General features: G+C 41.7%; 1 protein-coding gene across 1 annotated transcript in view; it reads left to right on the top strand.

Annotated features, from left to right (window-relative positions):
- The window catches only part of LOC129323807 (cytochrome c oxidase assembly protein COX16 homolog, mitochondrial), a 73,642-nt gene extending 58,912 nt beyond the window's left edge, over positions 1-14,730 (top strand). Inside the window, exon 4 of the mRNA XM_054970533.1 lies at positions 14,454-14,730. Within this exon, the coding sequence (XP_054826508.1) occupies positions 14,454-14,546 (93 nt within the window). The 3' untranslated portion in view covers positions 14,547-14,730. The remainder of the gene's footprint in view (positions 1-14,453) is intronic.
- Positions 14,731-25,116: the final 10,386 nt, after the last annotated feature.

The raw sequence follows: 25,116 nt of genomic DNA on the forward strand, positions 1-25,116 counted from the left end.
CCATGTGGCAATTGCAAAATTTTCTGATTGTCTTTATTGACTGTTTTATTGGCCTCCACCATCATGTGGACTACTTCAGGCTTTTCTGGTTCCATTACACATTGACAATTTAAATCTTTGCAAAGAAATACATTTAATTTCTTTAGAGAGCTGCTGTGAATGTGTGGATCATTAGCAGTGCAATCCTAAACAGAGTTACTCCAGTGTAATGGGCTTAGACAGGAGTAACTCTGCTTAGGATTGCACTGTTAGTTCTTGAAACTCCGAGGTCTAGAAATGAGTTCCATTTCAAACAGGAGAGATCTCTGTAGTACTTCTTGTACTTTGATAGGAGTCTTGTTTTTCTCTCCCTGTGCCATCCCTTGTTTGGCTGGGTCCAGGTGCTAGAAAAGATTCAGATGACAGGCAGCAGAAGTGGGGTACAGAACGAGGTAGATCCAGCACTTTTCTGGCTTTGAATACATTTTCTATACTACAACCTTTCTCTTTGATTTTTGCTATTCATGTACTTAGATGATACAGAGATATGGTTAGAAATAGCTAGATGTGGGGCAACTCCTTGATTCAAAATACATTCATTTTGTATTATTTTGATGAGTGAAACCATCTTTCTTTGTAAGAAGAATGAAAATGCTTGTCCCACACTCACAAGTCTAACCTGTGCAAAATCTCTGTTGATGGAAGGAATATTTGTCAGTGGAGGAGGATTTCTTTGTCATCCCCTTCCCACTGCAGCCCCAAACGCCCCCCAAATACTGCTTCTGGGGACACAATTTGCAAAAACAGCATGAGGGGAGAGTTTGAGGGCTGCTGTGGGAAGAGGGTGTTAGCGAAAACTGCTCCCTCTCCATCAGTGGAAATTTTCTGCTGGATCCAGCCCTATGTTACTTTTGGGAAGCCTTTTTTCTTCAGTACTCCTTGGTAAATATTGCAGCACTGTTCTGATTTATGTGAGGGAACTATCATGTGATGAAGTCTCTCTTCTTTAAACTTGACACATAGCCTCATCTCAGAACTGTGTGTTTACTTAGATATGGAGTACTTTCTCTCTGTTTGGCTTAAATAGCTTGAAAGACAATATTTGAACGGCCAGAATTGTGCTGATTGTTGTGGAAGAATCAATAGTTCATGACACAAAAATGGCATGGCAAAATATTAAATATCCATCAGCTCTTCCATGGTTCTTGAAGAGACTATATTTGATGGCTGGAAGTAGTTAAAAGATTGCTGTGCTTTGCCATGGCCCATTGAGGGCATATCCTAACATCTCTACAAGTAAAAGGGAATTAATTTCTATCTGGCATTTCAGATTGTCCCAGTTTTGAAAGTGCTTCACAAACAAATGTGTTTGGATATAGTTATACTTAAATAAAGATGTTGTCCAGATTTAATTATACGCACCCAAGTAAAGATGGACATTGAGGAAAAAACAGTAGCTCTAATCAGAGTCTGTTCTTCCATCACCTTACTTGCTACTGGGTTGGATCCAGCAATTCATGGGTATAAGGGCAGGGAATGTTTTCCATGCCCCTCTCCCTAGCAGTTCTTTCCAACCCTAGGAATGTTGATTCATAGGGTTGTGGGTCCTTCCTGAAATAATAGTCACGCAGTGTTGGTGGACTGTGCTGAAGAGATGGCATGAAGAGAAATCACTCTCTCCTTCCCCTTCTGACCAATTTCATTCACTTCTCTGCATTGCAGCAGTCTCTTCCATGTGTTAGCTGTCTGCACAGTCCTACAATCCCAATAATCCACTTTCCCGGGGTCAAATGGGACTGTTGGGGGGAAGGGAATGTGGGAAATATCTACAGTCATCAGTGTCTTTGACAGGTCGCTAGATCCAGTCCACTGAAAGTGGCCTCTCAAACAGGGAACTTTCTTTGAGGGATGGCATACGCATCTTTTTCACACACAGAGCGTTCAATTAGCCAAAGGCTGATAGCTGAGAACATTTCATAAATCTATGGAGAACTAATCCCTAAAAGAGGAGGGGGCCTTGAAGTGAATCTCCAAGTAGTTGTTATTTCCATCCAAGGCTGAGCTTTTGAATGCGCATTGTTCTAAAAAGGTTGAAAGTGGGTAATTTTGCAATTAATGGACACGACTGAGGGGATCAGGTTTCCAGGATAATAGATGCCAGCACTCTGTCATGAATTGGGACAAGCCATATATGAGATTAAATGTTAGCCTGTGGGAGTCGCATTTCACACACTTCAGTCTAGCTGTTTGGTGGAGGTTAGATTTCCAGTGGCATCCAGGAACATATATGTGTGCTTGCAAAATGCATGATGGTTTGATCACCTACTGCTTTCTTTCAGTATGGCAGTAAATGATACTACCTGGCACTACTGAAAGCAAAACATGAGAAGATTTTACTTGATTGAGAAGATGGATGGGCTTCGAAGGAGAAGGATATACCTTTGCATAACAGTCCTTGTGAAGGACACTAACCATACATTCCCAACGGATGTATAAAGTATGCAAAGATTGTTGAATATTGTTAAAAATAATAAGAATCATAACAGAGGAAGAGATTTTGCAGTCCGGGCATCATTAACTGCACAGTTTGTGGACCTCTTAAATCCTTCTTCAGTGTCATTTATGCGGCTTTCATCTGTCTGAGAATGGAAGCAATGGGGCTTGTTTATGTGGAAAACCAAGGCTTGGTCAACTGTTATGACTTCCTGAATTGATGAAAAATATCTGTAATAATCTAACCATGATAATAACAAAGCAACGTTTTCAGGTTCCTTAAAGGAAAGGTTTAAAGTTTTGAGCTTATAATGTAGGGGCAATGTCAGGATGCTTTGAGAATGATTATCAGTTAAAGTCTTCTTAGATACAGTTTTTAATGTTCAACAGGGATTTCATATCAGCCCATCAGCAGGAACTCCAGCAGAGATTTCAAAATCTTTTGGTTAATGAGAAAAGTCCTGTCTCACTGAAACATCCAATTACTACCTTCTTTTGCTGTACACAGTGAGTGTTGTTGTGCTGGCTGTGGAGGGCAACAATTCCTCCATAATTCATTTCTTGCCCTTTGGCATTCGGATTGTCTGGACACATATCCAGGCTAAATCAAACCTGTTAAATTGGCAGCACTACCAAGCGATGGGATACTCTTGAGTCATTATTTTTTCTTCGTTCTGTCCTGTCCCTTGCCGAAAGGCTGTCTCCCCTTGTAGAAGTCAGACCCCTCCTCCTGCTGAGTGCAGTTTATAGATAGAAAATCATAAGCTCCCTTCCTCATATAGCATAAGTGCAAGGAACTGCCTGGCACAACAAGGGATGCAGCCAGGTAAAAACCTGGAAAAAACATTTTTCAAAGGAGAGTCAGAGCATCTGGCTGACTAAACACATCGTCCTTGCTTTACTTAGGACAATGAGGTTCCCAGGAAACCCTTAACCTCATCCACACCCTGCCTCACTTCCCTTGATTAAGCACCACCCAAGCTATTCAGCAAACCTGGTAGCTTTTCCCATCTGGTACTCAAAGGGTCATCAAGCACCATGTACACCTGTAGTCCACCTCAGGAAGCCTCTCCCATCTTATTGTCCACCTCCTGAGAAACTCATCAAGTTATTGTTTTGGGGGCAAAGACGTCAGCTTGCTCAAGAGAGCATTTTGCCCTACAACTGGACTCCCTAGCTGACAGTGATTGGGTGTATGTTCTGAATCCATGCACGTGCTGCCCGAATCCATTTGGGCCTCTTTGTGAAGCACTGGTTGTTTTGCTGCTGCCTCCACAGACCTCTGTCTTTGAAACTGGTAACTATCACCTTCCCCAAAACTACTTTCTTCCCCTTTCCTCTCTGATTTTCTCTTAGTTAGCTTTGTATGTGTGCTGTGTGTCATTTCTGTATGTTTGCCCTTTTATTTTTAATTTTAAAACTTTTCTGGCTGAACATCTACTCAGCTTATTTCAAGAGTTCTCTGAAGGGAATAATCCCTGTAAATTTAGATGGAGAATCCCAGTTATCCCCTCTCACTTGTCTCCTTTAAGCTAATTCCCCCAACTAATTAGGAGACTGCCTATTTTGGTAATACCCATTCCTTATTTTCTCCTGGCTGATCTTACTCTCTTCTAACTGATGATCATATACTTTCCCTTTGTAAGAAACTCCCATCAGCTGAAGTTTCTACTTTCCATGCCTATGCTTAAATCATAGCCACAGCATATTGAACCCCTCTCTTACCTATGTGGAAGCACGCTAATAGGACTGGGTCTGTCTGAATAGAATTTTGCCTCTTCAAACTTCCTTTTGTGAATTGAGAGGATGGGGCACATAATTCAAACAACATATTCAGATTTTTAAAAATAGCTACAAATTAGTACCAATGGAAGTGGGAACCTGCAAGGAATTGTGAAAAGGATGAACAATTTGGAAATCTCATCTTAACCCCCAACATCTTGCCTTCTAGGATTCAATAGTAACTCACAATGGGCTTAGACTGGAGTAATTCTACTTGGGACTGAGCTGTCAGTGGCTTGAGCAGGCTGATTTATCCTCCCCTTCTCCCTTTGATCGTCAATAGCTTGTCTCTTGTGGAGAATTTTGAGGCCTCCTCAGCCCAGTTTTTAAAGTTTTTAAAATTAAAAAGTCATATTTTCCTGTACACATGGGGAGTCCTCTAACTGTAAAGACTCTACCTTATCTGTGGGTGGCCCCAATGTGGGCCCTTCATGATCACCATGAGAACTGGCTGGTTTATTAGCTAGAGTGTTGTTTCAAGATGAAGCTGGTGGTGCTGAGTAATTAATAAACTGTTAATAGTGCAAGATGTGTAGAATTCTGATCATCCATACAGCAGTGCCTCCAAAATTAACATTTTTTCAAGGTATCAAGCATGAGCTTGGTGCATATATTTATCTACCAAGTGACTGCATTTTCAAGTCTATCATGAGTTCTCTCCCTCTTGGGTTCTGAGGGCAAGCTACTTCCCCAGATCCCTTCCACTGCTTAAGCATTCTGCTCACACATGTTTGTGTTCTCATGCAGCCAGCTAGGCCTTCCTCTCCCATTTCCCTAATAAATCACTGCACTTTTGACTACTGCCACCAATGCTAATGGGAATCTAGTTCCACTTCTGGGATGCACCTTGTAAAGCAGGTTGTAAAAATGCGAAGCATATGATTTTTTGCTAGGACACCATGGTCTACATTATTTGAGGCAGTGGGGGAGGGAGATGAAAAATCCAAAAATAAAGCTTGGCAGGCACAAGAGGCAAATTTATCCATATCATATAACTTTAATTAAAAAGTAAAGAACCCTTGTTGTTTTTCATTTTAAAAATAACTCTCAACCTTGGAGATACAAACACACTTAGTACTTATTTGAGAAAAGTGGCTATAAATGCTGTGAATACATAGATAAATGTAGGTTACATTTGTATCTTGCCCATCTTATGAGGAGGGCAGAATAGTCTTTGAGCCCTAGTTCTTGTTGAGATGGTACACTTGTTCCTGGGTTATACCACCTCAGAGTTTGCGGTGTGTGTATGCGTGCAAAATGTTATCTCCATGTGAAAAAAATGTGTTGGGGAGAACTCTAGAATAGGGGTGTGTAGCAAAACAAAACAACAATAACGGCTCAATCCAGATTCAGATTTCAGGGACTCCATAAAAATTTGGTATCCCTGAAATCCAGGTCAGATTCTCCAATCTGCTTCAGCAAGATTAGAGAATCCCTAATTTATCTCTCAGTTATTCACTATAGGGAAAACTATCTGGGAGGGGAATATTTCAAGCAAAGTCCACCAAATTTGCAAGAATTTGCCGCTGTTAAACCGCCCTGAGCCCGTCTGATGGGGAGGGCGGTCTAGAAATGTGATTAAATAAGTAAATAAATAAGAAACCTACTCTTTCCTGTCCACTGAAGGCCTCCCCTTTTCAGGAAGATTGGACCCAAGGATCCAATTCTATGGGCCCCCTGAACAAGGTGCCCTCAGCCACTCCCTATTGTTTCCTTATGGCAGGAAAGTTTTCAAGATGGCTCTGAGGCAGAAACTCACAGGCAAGGCAGCTGCTGGCCAAAGACACAGTACCAATGCAAGTTGAACCAAGAGAAAGCCCAGCAGAAAAAAACTGAAGCCAGGGGAATCCCCCCAGAACCAAAGTGAAGCAAGGAGACCAACATCAAACCAGAGAATCATATCAAACCAGCAAATTCACCAAAACCTAACTGAAGCAACGGATGCTGTTGCAAGCCCAACAGAACCAGTGTCACTCACAGAAGCCAGGGCCAGTGGGGGAACAGCACAGAACAGAACCGAGTACCATTAGTCCTCCAGCAGCAGAACCACCAAGTACAAGGCAATGGCAAGCTAACAGTTGTTGTGACTTGGTATAATGGGTCCCTCTCCCAAGGAAGGCCTCAGAAAGTGAGAGAGGGATAGTTTTGGGAAACCCAAGTTCTTCTCTCTCTAGTCTCTGCAGTCTGCTCTGCAGCCTACACTGCCCCACTGCCCCTCTCACTGGCTCAGAGGAAACTTGAGGCAGAACTGCAGGCTGAAGCATCACTGAAGCATCATCACTGGCCATCCTGTTCCCTCTCAGCCTTGCAATGAAGCATGTTAACATGAGACAGCCACATTCTCTAGCAGTACAAACACTATTTCTTTCCTAAAGCACCTGGCCTGGCTTCACTGAAACCAAAAGCACCAAAGCAAGGCGGCAGCAGCCTAGTTAATTTTTTTTTTTTTTACAAAGGACGGGGGGGGGGGGGCTGTTCATCTATTTGACTAAAACACGCCTGAACCCATCCTAATTCCTATACAAGCCTCTTAAGGGGAAAACTCTGTTGGTCCCCATAAACTAAAAGTTAATTTGTATCTGTTAACAAGGGCTACACCTAAACTATGTTAAGCAACCTATTGAAAACCTCACCTGGTTCTCTGAACAACCCAAAAGCCCACTAGGGGCAAAAACAATAATAACTACTGCAGCACAGAATAATACACCTCTTGGTGAAAAGCACCCCCACCCAAAACCAGAACAGGAACTCTCAACAACAAATAGCAAGCAGCAACTATTGCTTTTAAATCAGAAAAAGCCAAAGCAACAAGAGAAAAATTGTGCCCCTCCAGCAAGAACAACAGTGACAAATGGAAAGCAGCAATAACTTGCTTGCCTTTCAAACAGCATGCAAGCAACAACACAAGAAAAAGAGCCCTCACCCAGAAGAACAGTCAGCAAATAAATTAACAGCAACTACGTGCAAACAAACTATTTAGCAAACACACACACACACACAGATAAACAGGATGAAAAAATTGTCCTTTCCCCCACCTTACCGTATCCCTCCCAGACACCAGGCCAATCCCCCTCCCCAAAAGACAGGAAAAAACAATGAGTCTTATATGAGTCAAACCAGGTAGAAGTCCAGGCAGGTAGTGCAGGTCTTCCTCCAGGCACAGCAGGTGGGAGGCAGCAAATCCACTGGTGGGCTGGGTAACTCCAAAGGCAAGCCTGCTTTTTAAACTCCTTGCAGGCAGTTTGAAAAGGACTCTCACCTATCCAACAGTCCCCATTGACTGGACAATGAGAGCTCCTGCACAGATTCGCCACGCCCCTCCTCTGCCTTACTCCCCTTTACTCCCCCTTCCATCTTGAGAGAACACCCAGGAAGATTTAGGAAGCCTGAGAAGTAGCCAGTCAACAGGCCAAAGCTGAATTTTCTGGATTAACAACAACCTGGATTAATCTGGCTACCTTGAGCTGGCATCCTCCTGAATCTGCTCCGGGATTCTCTAATGTGAATTGGCAAAGCCGCATTTGATCAATTCAGCATAAATCTGTCTTTATAGCTGGATCAGGAAAGCCATATTGCATAACCCTAGACTAGAACCCTTCTCTCTGACACCCTTCTTTTCTTTGTGGGAGGATTTTTGGTACAGAGGAACATTTGTTCATGTCAACCACAACCTGAAGTCTGATCAAGATAGGTAGCCGTGTTAGTCTGTTTGTAGCAGTGGAAAAGAGCAAGAGTCCAGTAGCACCTATGAGACTAACAAAATTAGTGGTAGGGTATCTGAAGAAGTGAGCTGTGGCAACATGAAGTCTGAAATAGTACAGATGTGCTGTCTCCGTGAGCAACAGTACTTAGTTGTGAGTAGGGATCCCATTCCCCCGTGGGGGCAGGGGATCCTCTGCTCCCAGCCTCTGCTCCCCCACCACCTCTCACCTGGCTGGTACGAGGGAAAAGGCATGGGGAATGGTCCTGGGAGGCAAGGAACCTCCAGGGCAAAAGTGCAGCAGGCAAACTCCCGGTGGGTGCAACGTCACTGCCTCAGGTGACTTCTTCGCGCCCAGCGGCAGGCATGCTCCTGCTCTTCATGGGTTAACAAATAATCCAACCGGTAGGCACAATCACAAATAATCAATGGTAGTTATGAAATGTGCATAATTTATCAAGTGCAAAAGTGCAAAGTGCAATGAATCAATTCATGTACAATAAATATTCAATAAATACAGCAAATATTTATACAAAAGGTATTTCAAATCCGCAATCCATATACAACAATAATTCTTCAGTTTTAGCGCTCACATGAGCAACAATTAAACAGAGTGCAAATGTCCAAAGAGTACAGGCAGGCGCAACTATGGTGAACCTAGATGACACAAGGTAAGTGACCACCAGTACCATGTAGGGTATAAATGCCAAGGGGCCAAAAGCTGATGGGTTGATGCGGGGCAAGATTTCCAATTCCCGTTTCGCACATCTTCTTCTTGGGCAAATATCTGGTGAGCGAAAGAGGTGAATAATCAGAAGCCTGAATATAAATCTTATGACATAAATCAAAAACGCCATGTACTAAGTATAACAAATACTCACACACTGGTCACCTGCGCTCTTTCACCCCATGTACTCACTGCACTGCCAAGGATACAGACTGGGGCTGACTCCACCTCATTTACTTAAATATGAAACGCTGAGCATTCAAATTAAAGGCACCACTCACCCCAGTGATCCATTCCGAGTTGGAACCTATTTTAAAATCATTTCCTCCAACGAACTTTAACAGCCAATGTAACAGGAGAGGTCCAATTCGTTGTTGAGACCCCGGGGAGACAGGATATTCAAATGGAAGATCCACTTTGCTTCCAATTGCAATAATTTTCTAGAATGGTCAAGTGAAAGATGGTCCTGGACAACTTCCAGTACTGATACTCTAAATTCTCTAATCCCTCCATGTTCTGTAACAAAATGTGAGACCAACGGGGCATCCTGTACTCTATGCCTCAAACGGGATAAATGCTCCTGAATCCTAGTCCTTAACTGTCGTGTAGTGCTGCCTACATAATACATATTACAAGTACATTGTATGATGTAGACCACGTTGGCAGTCTTACAAGTCGAAAAGGGCTGGTGTTTAGCCTGTCTAATGTCCAGATTCTCCAACGTGTCCATCAAACTGCAAACATTACACTCTCCGCAGGAGAAGTGACCTATGGGCATGGACCGTGATACTACTGTCCCTTTAAATTCTGAATGTACAAGCATGTCCTTCAGGGAGCGAGTGCGGCGCAACCCAATCGCTGGCAATTCTTGGCACCCCGGGATATCATTAAGCAAGTGCCAGTGTTTCCTAATGATATTGGAAATCGGGGCCGCTAGTGTAGTATGATCTAACACCCAGCGAATGGAATTTTTACTAGGGCGATCCCTGGGACTCAAAAGTTCTTCTCGAGTTTTCCCGATTGCTTTTGCTCGCGCCGTCACTATGGAGGACTCGGGATAACCCCTAGAGGCAAATGTGGAGCTCAGTTCTATGCTGCTCGAATGAAAATCTCTAGTATCAGTCGCGTTCCTTCTCAACCTGAGAAACTGGCCTAGGGGGATATTTCTTTTTAAATGCCCGGGATGGAATGATGCAAAGTAGAGATAGGAATTACCATCAGTTGCTTTCTTAAACGGGCGCACCCCCAGGGTAGTGGAGCTGCGTTTATAGATGGTCACGTCTAAAAAGCTAATGTAGGTCTCACTCCCTTGCCACGTGAATAGCGATGGGTGCACTGCCACCCCTAGTATCGCTAACCTCTACATGTCGGATATAGAGGATGAATGGATTTTTAACAATGACAACAATCCGTTCAAAGATGAGCTAGTGTTGTTCCGTCGTTATATTGATGACGTCATCATCATCCTGCGGTCAGCTACAGTAGCAAAGGAATTTGGCATGTGAATGAATACTCTTAATCCCAATATATCCTTTATCATCAGCAACCTAACATACTGATGTCACTCCCCGTGTGCCCAGAAGTGACACAGCACATTGTTGGGGAACACCAGGAACACTCTAGGATTTGGGGGCAGGGGAGTATCGTTTTCCTCAAAGAGTAGAGCATCACTGACATCACTTCTGGGAGTATGGAGAGTGATGTCAGCACATTCCTGGTAATGTAATAACATTGCCAGCAACCCTCTTCGCACCCTGGTTAGGTCCCCACCCACCACCCATTGCTGGGTGGACCTGGCAACGCTTCTCAGTTTATACTGCAAGATTTCCTTGGCTGATGGGGCCTACTGCATAATTTGCCCAGTGGTGATATCTGTTGCTATTGTTTTTGATTTTCCCATCAATGCCTTCCCTGAGACAGAAAAAGAAGGAATTTTTAAACTTTTGTCACCATATGTTGTAAGCTGAGCTTAGCTTACAACCAATATTTGGAACAGAGTCCAGACAGTCTTCTAGTAGGAACCAAGTTTAATAATATCTTAACCCCCCCCCCCCCAAATAGTCTGGTATGTCTTCTATAGTGCAGGAGATTAACCCTTAAGGTACCACATTGAGAGAGTCCCTGTAAGCTTCATGGCTGAGTGGGGATTTCAACTTTGGTCTTCCAAGTCTTTCCCCATCATTCTTACTGCTACTGCCCACTTGCTTACAGAGTGCTTATGCCTGAGAACTCCACTATCTCTTGCCAGTTTTGTGCCTTTCTCAGCTGACCCTTGAAGTAATGCTCCTAAGTAAACCCAAACACCAAAGAATATCACTGACTGACTGCTCTCATTTGTTCCTTTTGAACCCACAAATGTGTGTAAACCAACATTTTCAGGAAAGAACTCATATGAGTCTGATGTTTGGGTGGCAAACACCCAAGAAGATAGAGTTAAAATTCAACAAGACCTGAATACTCTGGAGAAGTGGGCGGTTGTGAACAGGATGCAATTCAACATAGATAAGTGCACAGTATTACATCTGGGCCACAAAAATGTGAAGCACAAATACATGGTCAGAGTAGTTCAAAGGTGGAATCAGCTGCCTAGGGAGGTGGTGAGCTCCCCTTCATTGGCAGTTTCCAAGAAGAGGCTGGATGAATATTTGTCAGGGATGCTTTAGGCTTATCCTGCATTGGGGTTGAACTAGAAGGTCTGTGTGGCCCCTTCCAACTCTGTGATTCTGTGAAGGTGACATGGGAAAAGGCTGTTGTCACAGACCAAGGCTACAGTCTCCTGTTCAAGCAAAGAGGCCAAAGGCTCAGAGGAGGAGGCACCTGGAAACCTAAAACCACCATAGGAGAAGGCAGTTCAGATACCTTCAGGAATCCCCTTTGATGAGCAAGACAATCCTCAAGAGTCTGAAGACATAACCCTGATCACTTGGCTGAAGTCTTCTTTCACTGCCCATTTCCTCTGCCAACACACCCGCCCCCCAGTTCTGTTGTGTCTGTGTAAATTAGTGCTGGCTTTCACACTTTAGTTCCTTAACTAAAAGTTTTCCAGAAACCTAAAGCTGTCCCAGTTTGGGCAAACATTCCCTTTTCCCCGCACACACAGGGTTACCATACTGACCCTCCTTGCCAGACTCCAAAATTCAATTCCTTCCAATAATTCTGTCAGCAGCAATTGTTACTTTCTCACTGGCCAATCACTATGGTTGCCAGTTCTCTGCTGGGGGCAGGGGATCTTCTGCTCCCACCCTCTACCCCCCACCCCTCCTTACCTGGCCAGCAGTGGGGGAATATACCTTCAGGGGTACACTCCTGGGTGGCCTGGCATGCTCCTGGGTGGCACGGCACACTCCCAGGTAGCATGGTGTGCTCCTATGCACTGCAGTGGCCCAATTTGGGCCAGATTCAGCCAGAATCAGGCCGGATTCAGCTGGAATTGTGCCCCATTTGGCCTGAATCAGGGTGCTACAGAGAGCGGGATCACTCCTACGCTCCACATCAGCTGGATTCAGGCCTGATTCAGGGCCAAATCGGGCCTGATTAAGCCCTCTGCAGAGTGCGGGAGCACTCCCAGGGAGGCATGTGACCCGCGTGATGATGGCACTTCCCAGAAGTAATGTCATTGCATGGGCTGGGAGCGTGCATGGAAGAGAAGGTGAAAGGTAGGAGCCAGGCCTCCGATCTCCTGCCTGGGGGTGTTGGGGGACCTGGCAATCTTACCAATCACAGAGTGAGGTGGGGGGAGCAGCCTGTCAATCATTCTTCTTTCAGGTAGTTTTTATCCCTTTCCCTTCCACTGTTTGGGTGCTGCACTTAGTAAACCTTAGTAAACTGGAGCAATAGAAGGGGACAGGTGAATCTCCCTGGGAAGAGCGTTCTAGAGTTTGAGTGTCCTCCTGACTGAGGAGGTCTTCTCCCCTGGATTGGAAGGCAGTAGCACACAAAGCAAGGCCTCCAAGATAACTGCAGTGGTTGGGTAAGTTCATAAGGGAATAGGCAGTCCTTCAGGTCTTTCATATGACTATTCTCTATTGAATGGGCCATTCACACAGTGGTTTGCTTTTTCATGGTTACAAAATTATTTCAGATTCCTACAACACAATACCAAACTTTTTTGGTAAGTGCCTTTTATAAAGTGGAATAAGTACTTTCAAATCTTGAGAACTAAGATTACTTTTTTCTTTAGTGGCCAGGGGTTTTTCTAGCCATTTTTATGGTATTTATTCCACTTTTTCTTACCTTCTCAAAACATATTTTCTTTATGAATGAAAATGACTCCAGGCCATAGTTTCTTGTAGTATTTGGTTGAGAAAAAAAGACCAGAGGACATGTCAGGGTTGGAGCATATCACTTTTCCAACTCTCTTTTACCAACAACACTTGTCTTTTATGCATCTTGAGGGGACAAGAATAGTCACGGTTAGAAAGTTAGCAACAGGAAATAAATATCAGCTGAAAATGAAAAATAGCCATGGTCTTGTCTGAGCTGGTGCAATACAGATGTCAGTTAATAACAGGTGTTTTATGTGTGTTTTTTCAACAATCATCCACTGAAGAAAAAAAATAACTAGGGAGGGGTACAGGCTGTACAGGCCATTGGCTTCTGCTGTGGAAAATTTTGCCAGAGCTAGGAATAAATAGGAATCTGTATGCATGGCCAGTGCGGACTATGGAGCTGGAGAATGTTATGTCTCTGAAGCAGCAAGTAATTGATGGCATTATTGACACCCAATCATGCCAGATGCCTTCATATACCTAACCCGAGTCTGCATAAATCATTCCATCCCAATCAGAACTCCAGTTTCTCACCCAGATTGTAGTTGGAATAGCATTCACCTCTAGCTCTGTGAATTGCTACCTTCTACTGCTTTACAATCTGAAGATTATCCTGTTGAGGAGACTGTCCTTACTCAGTGTTTTCCCCTTCTACTCTCACATTCCTGTGCTGAGAGGAAATTGTTTGATTTGATCTTGTTTTCGAGTTCTGCTAACACTCTGCCCTGTTGCTTTTGGAGAAAGAGGGAGACAGAAAAGCAGACTTAGATGATGCCATGATACTTTGTGATGGAATGATGGGATAAGGCGGTGACTGAGATGTTTAAAAAGTCCTGCATACTCAACAGCACTGTAAACTGAGAAGTTGCTAATAAAACAGTCAGCAGGGCCCTTATTTTTGAGCTAGTAAGGAATTCTCTAGATTTGGAGCAAGGATTGTTATGTTTTGTCTGGCAGCTGCACTAGCCATTTTGAATAGGTTTGCACATCACACATTTGAAGGATATACTCTGTGATACATGTGCACATTCACACACATCCCCTCTGCTCCCAAGCACACAAACTGTTGATATTTATTGAAAACTACTGCAGAGGAGAATCTGTTGTTTAGAATGGGAAGAGAGGTGCTCCTTGTTTCTTATACAAGTTTCACCTTTCCTGGGTTGTAATGGGATGCATTCCAAAGCAGGACAGACCAAAATTTTACTAGTGGTCCTGAGGAAACTACTGCAGAGGGTCAAATTGAAAGGAGAGGTTTCTACCTTGCTTCCTGGCTGTAGATACTTCACTTATTCCTAAGATACAGAGAAATGTGGGCATTCTTGTGCTGACTTGTGGCTTCATTTGGGCTTACCTTTGGATATTTTCTGTTTGTCTTCTTCAAAAAAACAAAGCAGACACCGGGTTCTAAAGAAGGCACTGCAATTTATGTACAGGAGCTAAGAATGTTTGGAAGAAGCTTGATGTTTACCAACCTATTTTGTTGTTGTTGCTTCACATACAGAAATTGAAAGATGCCACTTTTGATGACTGGAAGAACATCAGAGGACCCCGTCCATGGGAAGAGTCTGAGCCACTCCAAGATCAACAGCAATAGCAGCAGCAGTGAAGACTTGGTTGAAAATCAGCCTGACCATTCACTTGCTGTGCTCATAACAATTCCAGAACTGTGTGATTTTTCCCTCCTCAGTGGATGGGCGAACCAGTAGTTAAACCCAGCAAGGAAATAACTGTTTCAAACAAAGGAGAGGCCTTCTGAATAAAGACTACTGAATAAAGAATTCTGAGATGTGTGCTTTCTGATGATAATGAAAAAAAACCCTTTTATTTAAAACAGTCATGCCATTTTTAGCCAAGAACGCAAGAATTTATTAACTTGATGTTTCTTCAACTCACTTCAGGCTAAAACCTTGACATTAAAAGGTGGAATATCTAGAAACACAGAAGAGCCCCATGGTGCAGAGTGGTAAGCTGCAGTACTGCAGTCCAAGCTCTGCTCACGACCTGAGTTTGATCCTGGCGAAAGCCGGGTTCATGGTTGACTCAGCCTTCCATCCTTCCGAGGTCGGTAAAATGAGTGCCCAGTTTCCTGGGGGTAAAGTGTAGATGACTGGGGAAGGCAATGGCAAACCACCCCATAAAAAGTCTGCCAAGAAAACGTCGGGATGCGACGGCCCCCCATGGGTCAGTAATGACTCGGTGCTTGCACAGGGGACTACCTTTACCTATCTAGAAACATAGACTTCTGATTCTTTTATGAAGTTCATTTAATAGCTGTTTAAGGTGGCAGGAGGCAGCAAGGAATCTTAGTGGAAATGAGTCCAAGGCAGGCTGAGTGAGTCTCCTTGTACTGAAAATAGGTAAAGCCATGTGGAAGAGAGGGAGCAGAAGATTTCAACACAGGCCAAGAAGGGACATTAGAGTAGGCTTGAAGTGTGGCCTGTGGTTGTGGTTTGACCTGGGGAATATTTTTCTTCAGCAATTCCTGAGCATTGATACATTTGTGAATGAGTGTAGTTTTCATTTAAAGAAAGCGCTTTTGGGTCTAAAAGAACAAATGAAGTAGCTGTGTACTGAGTCAGGCCACAGGCCAATATAGTATGGCCTACTCTGACTGGTGGTGTCTCCCCAGCCTCTCAAGCAGAAGTTTGTTACCAGAGCTTTAAAAAACAACTGGAAATTTTGGGGATTGAACCTGGGAGGGACCATCTGCATGTCAAACATCCTGTGCCTCTGAACTATGGCCCAGAGAAAATGGCTAGACTGTTCCTGAGACTAATTCAAACAGGTTAGCAAAGAACAGGAGACCTTCTGAGGCAACCCCCCCCCCCCCCAAATTCCTGTTTACATACGGAGACTTGCTATGGCCACACTACAGACCCTTAGAGACTCAGACCTATAGCTCTTCCTAGATGGCTGCTTTTACAATCTTCTCCTTGCTTGCATGAGATGCCATAGTTGAGCACTTTTCCAATGAATTAATTACTTCATTTCTCTCAGTTGTGTGAGGCTAAATACAAACTCATAATGCCACAATAGCTACTCTGGACCACAAATTGTGCATTCCGCCTACCACATACTGTTCTGATTCAATTTGCTGTCGCTGGTGGCAGCTTTTTCTTTTGCAATATCTTTAAAAGCCTTGACATGCAACATTTCATCCAGTACAGCTAGACAGATTTTTTAACCCAGCATTTCAAGGTTCAGCTCTACATGGTAATATTTGATTGTGCCATGTGTGTGTGTGAGTCTTTAAATTTAGGAAGCTGGGCATCAGCAACCTTTCAGAAGTAAACATCTGTTCAAGCCAGGCCTTGTGTGAGTCTGTGCATTTGTAAATTAATATTTGGAAGTTGCATTTATTTTAAAAAATATTTATATCTCGCTTCACATTAATACAGATCAAAGAGTCCTACCCTAAATTAATAGTAAAAAAATACTGCCCTTGGAGTGTTCCAGTACAAGGGGAAAAGCAGAGACTACTTTGGAATTCTGGACAGAGGCTTTAAGCTTCATTTCAGTGGGAGCAGCAGAGACCGCTCCTTCCAGATCCAATGCTGTTTCCAGGCTGACTCAGGACAAAAATAGAAAGACCGTGTTTCGTAAGTCATCTACATTTTACGCTCATCTGGCTATTTCTAGAGATCTTGGCCTTTTTTTGAAGATGTGATGTGTGCATCACTTCTCTGTTTGGGGCATTAAACCCTCCAAAGTTTTGTCACTTTGGGGATTTTTCTGCTAATGAGGGGGTTCCTACAGGTTTGTAGAAACATTTCCCTTTTCTCAGTTGGGCTCCAGCTGTGTAGATTATTTGATTCACACTGTGAGGCCAAGGTCATCATTAGATACATTATGCTAGGTCATGCTTTGTTGAAATGTCTAAGGTTTTTACCTTATTCAGTTGGAGAACACGTTTGAAAAGTTGTGCTTTATTTATGTTTTTACAGTTGATTTATATGCCCCCTTTCTGCCTCTCAGAGACTCCCAAGTCAACCAAAAATCAATAACATAAATGTAAAATGGATCTTTAACCTGTTCTAAACATTTTTGTTTTACCTGAGGTTTTAGCGGTGTCAGTTTTGATACTATTTTAAAAGACTAAAATAGTATCAAAACTGATGCCACTAAAATGTCAGGTAAAACAAAGTTGTCATTGTACAATTATCAACTTAATTCAAGACCATCTTGAATAAAAATGTCTTCAATGGACACTGGAAAATCTGTAGCCTCCAGTAATATATCCTGGGGGAGTGTGACAGTTTATGGGCAGCACCTGAGATGGCTCTGCCCTGAATCCCCAAAAGCTGTATCTCAGATAATGTATATACATCCCTGTAGAAGGCTTCACACCCTTGGATCTCAAAACTAGGGCATATTGACCCAGATGGAGACTACTTCAGGTGCTTTTGACCCAACCTGTTAGCACTTCAAAGGTCAAAAACAACTTCTTTAATCAGGCCCAGAAACAAGCTGCCGGCCATTATATTTTAGAAAGTACTGGCGGCTACTTAACTTTGTTACAGTGACCTCCAATCAACTACTACTGCAATTTATACCACTTGAAATTTCTGTTGTGTCTTTAAGGACAGCCCTACATAGGGCATTACAATAGTCTAGCCTGAATGTTACCAAGGTATGTATGGCATTGACCATCGCAGGTATTTTTTTCCAGAACAACTGCAGGTAGTAAATCAGCCTAAACTGATAAAAGGCATGTTAACCACTAATATGTAGCTTAGCCTGTCTATTTAAAGTCAATGAGAAATCCTGGAGGACCCTCAGATTGCCTACTTGATATTTCAGGAGAACTGTAACCCCAACAGGTTGCATATATATTCCTGTGTTCCCTTTATTCCCAACTCACAGTACTTCTGTCAGATGTGGATTAAGTTTTTTGTTCACGATCATCCAGTCTTGCATTGCCTTAAAGTACTGATATAATATTTCTCCTGCCTCCCCCCACCACTTTGCATGTGCTTTGTGCCTTTGTTAATCTAACTTCCACCAGGTAATGATCTGGCAATGCAGTTAATGTCTCCGTTTTCAGTTTGAAGGCATCATATGAAATTTTACATCCCACAGAGAAAATCAATTTGAGTGTATGATCAGCTTTATACTTTTCTACAGAAAACTGTAAATTATTTGTAATAGACCTCAAATATAATTTTGTCCAATGCCTCCACTGGCAAGATTTTGGTTTTTTTGTTTGTTTGCTTAAGCACTGATACTTCACGTTTTCACATAGTCCAAGGCAGTTTATTACCTTATGACTAATCTACAATGTGTATCCATCCAGTGTTTTTTAAAAAAATCAGATCACAACAAGTAGGCTCACAGGAGCCTGTATAAGTACTGTTATTCATATTTTCTGCAATGAAACTAAATCTGCAACCCTGTGCATACTTGGAAGTAGCTTCTCTTGAATTTACTGGGTTTGAACTTCTGATGCAGACATGGGCAGGATTAGGGTGTTAGACATATATTTACTTGGAAGTAAGTTCATTGAACAGAGTGGGATTTACTCCTGAGTAAACATGCTGGACTAGACTAAGTATGGAATCATTCCACAGTTATTTCCATAGCTTTCTTATTTTTTGCCAGCAGAGAGAGAGCTATGCTCTACATAGTGCATACGTCCTCAGGCACAGAGAGGATGCTTCCTTCAGTGTTTCATTAGTGATTCATATGGATCATTGCTTGGAAGCTTACATGCCAATTTGAGTAAATTCATTCTGTGCATGGAGTATTTGCTGGGAACAATGTTTTAATTACAAATGCAATCTGAAATTTAAAGGTTTAAAACTCTGTTGGCTGCTTTGCCCTGGGCTTTTGAGAACTCGAACTTGGCAGACCGTAACACATAATTACTATGATGGAGTAAAAGCTCCCATCTTAACAGGAGAGGGAAATCTTGAGAGAGTGAATGGAAGCTTTCCTTTAAGGACATGTTTTCTGAAGACTGCCATTGTCAATGTGGCTCTCTGCTTACCAGAAGCAGTACCCTGGAAATCTCTTTTAGAATATGGCTGCTAGGAATCCCCAGGGACCTTTAACTACTGAACTGCACATTTTGGTACTGTTCAGACTCTGCTTGTGGAAGGCCTCTTGTTTTATTTCGTCCATGACAGGTTGGTATATACATCCCACACAGCAGCACCTAAAAAGAGGACTTTTATGTGATAAACTTGCACGCAGCTTTGTTTGAGAAGATTAATATAGTGTGACATCAGGATCTAGTTAGCTCCAGGAACTTGTCTGAAGCAGACAAGCTGTGAACACAAACACAGATAACCTAGATTTTTAGGAGAATTTTTAAAAAGACAAGAAATGAGTGAGACATTTTTCCTGAGCAGAGCAGGATGCCTGTGTTCATTCATTTAGAGGCCAATCTCCCATGAAGGTTTTCTAACAACAGCATATCCCTTGCTGAGGAAACCCATGCACTATGTAGGAATGCCAAGTTTGAGGGTCCACTCCTCACCGCATGGAAGTATGGGTGTCCCCTGCAAATGTAATGGGGAGGAACAGATCACACCATTTCTCTACAATATGGGAAAGCATGCTCTCCTATTTGCAAGCATAGTCATATTTATGTAATGCAAGGAACCACTTTGAGTTGTACACTTTAGCTAGGTGACCATTTTCTCAACCTTATGTCACCTACTTATCTTTACTAGATAATTGGATGGATCCAGCCCCTCTGCTCGGCAAAGTTTGAAGCCTTCTTTCAGAGCCTTCCTCCTTAAGTGGCTAAACTGGCAGAAGGCTTCAAACTCTGCTGAGCAGAGGGGCTGCGTCAATCCCATTCTTTAGAAATCTTGAAACAAATATTGCTTATCTTTCATGTAGTTCACTCAGCACACCTAAAAGCAGACTTTAGTAACTGAGTCACAGGCACCCACAGTGAAGTCAGTGCTTGAGAATGCCGCACCCTAACTGTGCTTTCGAGTATTCACCAAAGAAGACACCGCAAAAGAAAAAATGATGGTTGCAGTGTTGGAAACAATTGCTGATTCATCATGCTCTTGAAATAGATAATCTCGGAACAGGAATATAGCTAGAAGCCTGTTGGGTGTTTTTGGATATTGGACTCTGGATAGTACTTGGGCGGCTGGGCAAGCAGCTTCAAGAGGCTTTTCTCCGGCAAACCAGTTGGCCAGTTTGGTCACTTTCAGGACATAAACTTCATTTCTGGAAAGAGAAAGAATAAAGACAAGCATTAGGAAATAATTAGCAAGTACCTACCATCTGCAGACTTACCTTCCTATCTGGAGCTACCTGCATATGTTGAAAGTGCTTCCAGCCAGAGGTTCATGAGCATAGTGAAGGCGGGGAGCAGAGAGGCATCCTCCAGAGAGCATGACCTATTGTAAATAATAACATGATGTATAATTGATTCGGATGTGAACAATGTATGGATATTAAATTGATATTATTATGTTGATGTTGCTATGTGGGCATTGTTTTTATACAGGGAATGTTCCATTTATTATCTATTTATTGCTATATTTATTGATGAATGAGCACAGTGCACTTTGTCTGATACTGGAACTAAGATTTATGAATGATATAGGAATTTAGCACGGTGCACTTTAATTATTAAATGTCTGCAGATTGCCAGTTTTCTCTGTGGAAGATCTGACATCTTTCATTGTTATTTGAGTTCTGCAGTGCCCTTTAGTTTTCTTGTGTGCTTTCAGTAGTTTGACCACTGGAAGGTAAGCAATAGAGGAGGAGTGGGAGAATAACATAGAAGGAGTGGTGGGAGGACACAAAGTCAGATAGAATGAGATTCCTTCTCCCAGCAAGTGCCCTACCCCACATCACCACCATTACCTTCTGGGTCTGGTGCAGCTCCCTGTCCTCCCAAACATCACTGCCACATCTGGGCCTGATGCAGCTCACTGCCCCCCCCCCAGGCATTGCTCCCCCAACACCCTCCCCCCGACCCACAAGTTCCTTGCAGGTCCTGCTTGTGTATATCTGTTATCAAATTCTGAAAAATATATGTTGGTTTCCTATGCAAGATGTTTTTCACCTATAATACTAGAAATGGTGTGAGCCTGCATTAGTCAAAGGAATTACTTCTCATGTTTAATCCTCCCTGCCATCTTTGATCTTGTGTTTCCTTCTCCTTATCACTAAGAGTTTTATATAATAAAAAGACAAAACCTAAGACTACAATTACATAAAAACTAATAAAACACACAAAACAACTAGCCAACATACAAGAATAATAAAGCATACAAAGAAACGACAAATTATATAAACTAAAAAAGGCTTCCGATTTTCTCTGCAACAAATATTGGTATAATTTTCAAATTTATACTTACTCTAAGTAATGATTAAAAACTCTCTTTTTTTCTAAAGTCCAAATTCCTTAATCCATAAATCCGCAAATCATCAAATCTTTATTATCTATTTCATGTAAAAAGTCTATTAAGGATTTCTATCATCAATAAACGAACTTGCTTTTTCTAATCAGTGGAGTAAGTTTTGCCATCATTGCAAATTTCAGCACCTTTGTCAGCCGTTCCTCCATTGTACACAGTCACACTCTTCCAGTTTTGTGCATATAATAGTCTTACTGCCATGATATATAAGAACAGAGTTCCAACACTTTTCCCAACTGAATATTCACCATTCCCAATAAAAAGGTCTCTGGTTTCAACTGAACTTTAATCTTTAAAAACTTCTGGATTGATAATTGTATTTGTGTCCAAAAGATTTTTGATTTCTTACAAGTCCACCACATATGAAAAAATGATCCTTTATGTTGAGCACATTTCCAGCATAAGTTCAATGCACGCTTATACATTCTAGCCAATTTCTCAGAAGTCATATACCAATGATACATAATCTTATAAAATTTCTTCATAATACTGGGACTTAATGTAAATTTCTTTTAACCACATATTTTCCCATTGTTCCATTAATATACTCAAAAGTTTTTAGCTCATTTAATCATACATTCTTTGACTTGCTCTTCCTCTGTCTCAAATTTCAACATGAGTGTATACATTTTAGTGATAACATGTTCATTATTTGTACATAATTCTGTCTCAAATTCAGTCTCAGATTGATCGAGATCATATTGCCTCTTGTTAACTTCAAACCTTTCCACCATTCACATATAAGTAAACCATTGGCAAGTGTATCCCTCTGTTAAAAGCTCCTCTCTTGATTTTGTTTTAACAACACGTTGTGAAAATACTAGGATGTCTCAATATGTTAGCCAATTAGAAGAGCTTACCATTTCCTTTCTAAAATGCCCTTCTTGTGGCAATAGCCACAAGGGTATTTTCAGGCAAATTCTAAGTTTGGATTTGTTCCAAATTCTTAACAAGGCATGCCTAACATAATGGTTATTAAATTCTGCATTAACCTTAACTTTATCATACCACGAGTAATCATGCCTTCCAAATCTTAAGTCATGTCCTTCAGTAATCTCCTGTTTTTTAACAAAATCCTTTCATGCATACAAAGCAGCAAAATTTGCAGCAAAATATGATTTCAAATCAGGCAGGCCCAACCCACTTCTTTTCTTTGTGTCCTTCAAAACCTTAAATTTAACCCTCAGTTTTTTTCCCTTGGCATATAAATCTCAATATATCTGTCTGCCATTGTTTAAATGGTGCCTCCATTGACAGCACTGGAATTGTCTGAAATAAAAGTAACATTCTGGGTTAAGCATTAATTTTAATCATAGCTATTTTTCCTAAAAGTGACAATTGGATGTTCTCCCATCATGCTAAATTTCTTTTAATTTCATTCCAAGTCTTAATATAATTATTTTGATACAACATACAATTCATATTTGTCAAAACAATACCTATTTTTTAACTGTTTTTCAATTTTATAACCTATTTTATTTTCCCATTTCAATTGATCCTGGATTTTCCTATTTTTTGTTAACATTTTAGTCTTCTGTTTGTTAACCTTAAAACCTGCTACTGTACCAAATTCCTTCAATTTGACCATCAACATTTCAATTCCCTTAAGAGGGTCATCCAAAACCAAAAAATCAGCTAAGGATCTTATAAGTCTCCTTTTTAACCTTTAATCCTCCAGTTCTTTCATCTTGTCTTATATCTCTATTCAAAACATCAAGAACAAGTATAAACAACAGATGTGACTATGGGCAGCCTTGTCTTGTACCTCTTTGTATTCCACATGGTTTAGTAAACTGTCCATTTACAATTATTTGTGCTGTCTGCGATGTATAGATTTTTACCCACTTCATAACATTTTCTCCAAAATCCATGTCCTCCAAGAGTCTGAACATAAAATTCCATTTTAAATTGTTAAAGGCCTTCTATGCATCTAAAAAAATCAGTGCAGCTTGTTTCTCACTATGTTTTCCCACTAACTCCAAAATATCTAGTACTATTCTAATAGTATCTTTTAACTATCTTTTAGGTAAAAATCGACTTTGGTCTTCAAGAATAATATCCTGAAGAATTGTTTTAAGGTTTCCAGGCTAAAATTGTTGTAAACAATTTAGATTCATTATTTAATAGTGATATTGGCCTATAATTTCGAGTCAGTGTCTGATCTTGAACCTCTTTTGGTATTAATGTTATAGTAGCCTCTTTCCATGTCTCTGGCATCTTACCTCCCTCTTGTGGCAAGATTGATGAGTACAAGATATAGGGCCTACTTAATGGTGGAACCATGTATGGAATTCCATCTGGCTAAGTCAGTTTTGGGGGAAAGGTTTACGAGAACTGTGAAAACCTTCCTCTTTAGGAAAGTACTTGGACCAGTGCAGTAGTGGCTGTAAATGATTTTATCCTAGTTTCAGGCTAGTGTAGTTTTACTTTCCTATTTTATCCTAGTTTCAGGCTAGTGTTGTTTTATTTTCTTTTGTTTTAAACATCTTAACAAATAGAGATGCACAAAATGAAACAAATGAGCTGGAAATACATCTGGAAATCTCTGTTTCATTTCATTAAAGAATCTTCTGGAATAGTGAACCAAATCTGGGAAACCAAATTATAACAATGCCCTCGCACCAAAAAGTTTGTTTGTTTCATTTCAGTTCTTACTTTGCAGAGGTGGGGCAGCAGGCAGGCAGGCAGTGGGTCTGCATGGCAGCATTTTGTTTTCCTTAATGGTCTTCACCAATCGGATCCCAAGCAAAAAGGGTCCTTGTGTTATTAATTAACTTCGTTGGCAGGAAAGGGGAATGTGCACAATGCACATACGTTCATCTTCTTTTCTCCATTGCTACCTAGGCAATAGGATTGTCTCTCCCTGGCAATTGGGTCCTCACAAGGGGAGTCCCCTCCCCAGCTATCAGCTTTGGAAACATTTGGATGGGGGACTCTGCACTCTTCAATCATAGGCTGCAATTCTAAAGACAGTTCCCTGAGAGTAAGCACTATTGAATAACATGAGATTTAGATCTGTTTACAATTGCTTCCTCTCAACCATCATCTGCCAAAACATTATTTAAAAACAAATTTTGCACATCAAGCTTGTCAGGCCTCTGCAAGCCATTTGCCTACTCTGCCCCATCATAAACAATCCTGCTTGCCCACAACAAAAGCAAAACTTATGGAAAAAAACACAGGTTTGTTTGGGCAGGGGGGCAGGCTCAGACAATCATACTGCCTGCCTGCCTGCCTGCCTGCACTTAGGCAATGGAGATTGGTGGTGATTAATACAAGGCACTCCATTTTGCAGTGGAATGCTGAGCATCAAAATAAAGAATTTACTTCTCATTGTGGGAACGAAACTGCAAGGCACAAGGAAACATGTCACCAATAGACAACAGCAGGATGTGAAGGTAATATATTAGCACTATAGAAAAAGAAAAAAGTGAATATAAAGCAGGATTGTTTTTAATGCTGCCACTGCCCCACTGCCCCTTTGCCAGCCAGTATCCCACCACAGTGTGCATCTGCCAACACTCGCCTTCTTCACGGCCCATTGTTGTGTGTGTAGTGTAACTGAGGAAAAACTTGGTAGATCAATGGTTTAGAGGGAGGACTGTGTTCTGTGTGCTTTTTGTGCTCTTAAGTGCAAAAACAGCTGCCCCAAAGAGCCTGGAAGACATCATTGCAAAGAACTGGGTCGAAACTCATAATGGAAAAACCCAAACAGATTAGATCTGAGTTGGCAACACCCCAATCGGGAAAAAACCTGTAATGGTACATAGTTCC

This window comes from Eublepharis macularius, chromosome 2 (assembly GCF_028583425.1).
Source record: "Eublepharis macularius isolate TG4126 chromosome 2, MPM_Emac_v1.0, whole genome shotgun sequence".
Lineage (NCBI taxonomy): Eukaryota > Metazoa > Chordata > Lepidosauria > Squamata > Eublepharidae > Eublepharis > Eublepharis macularius.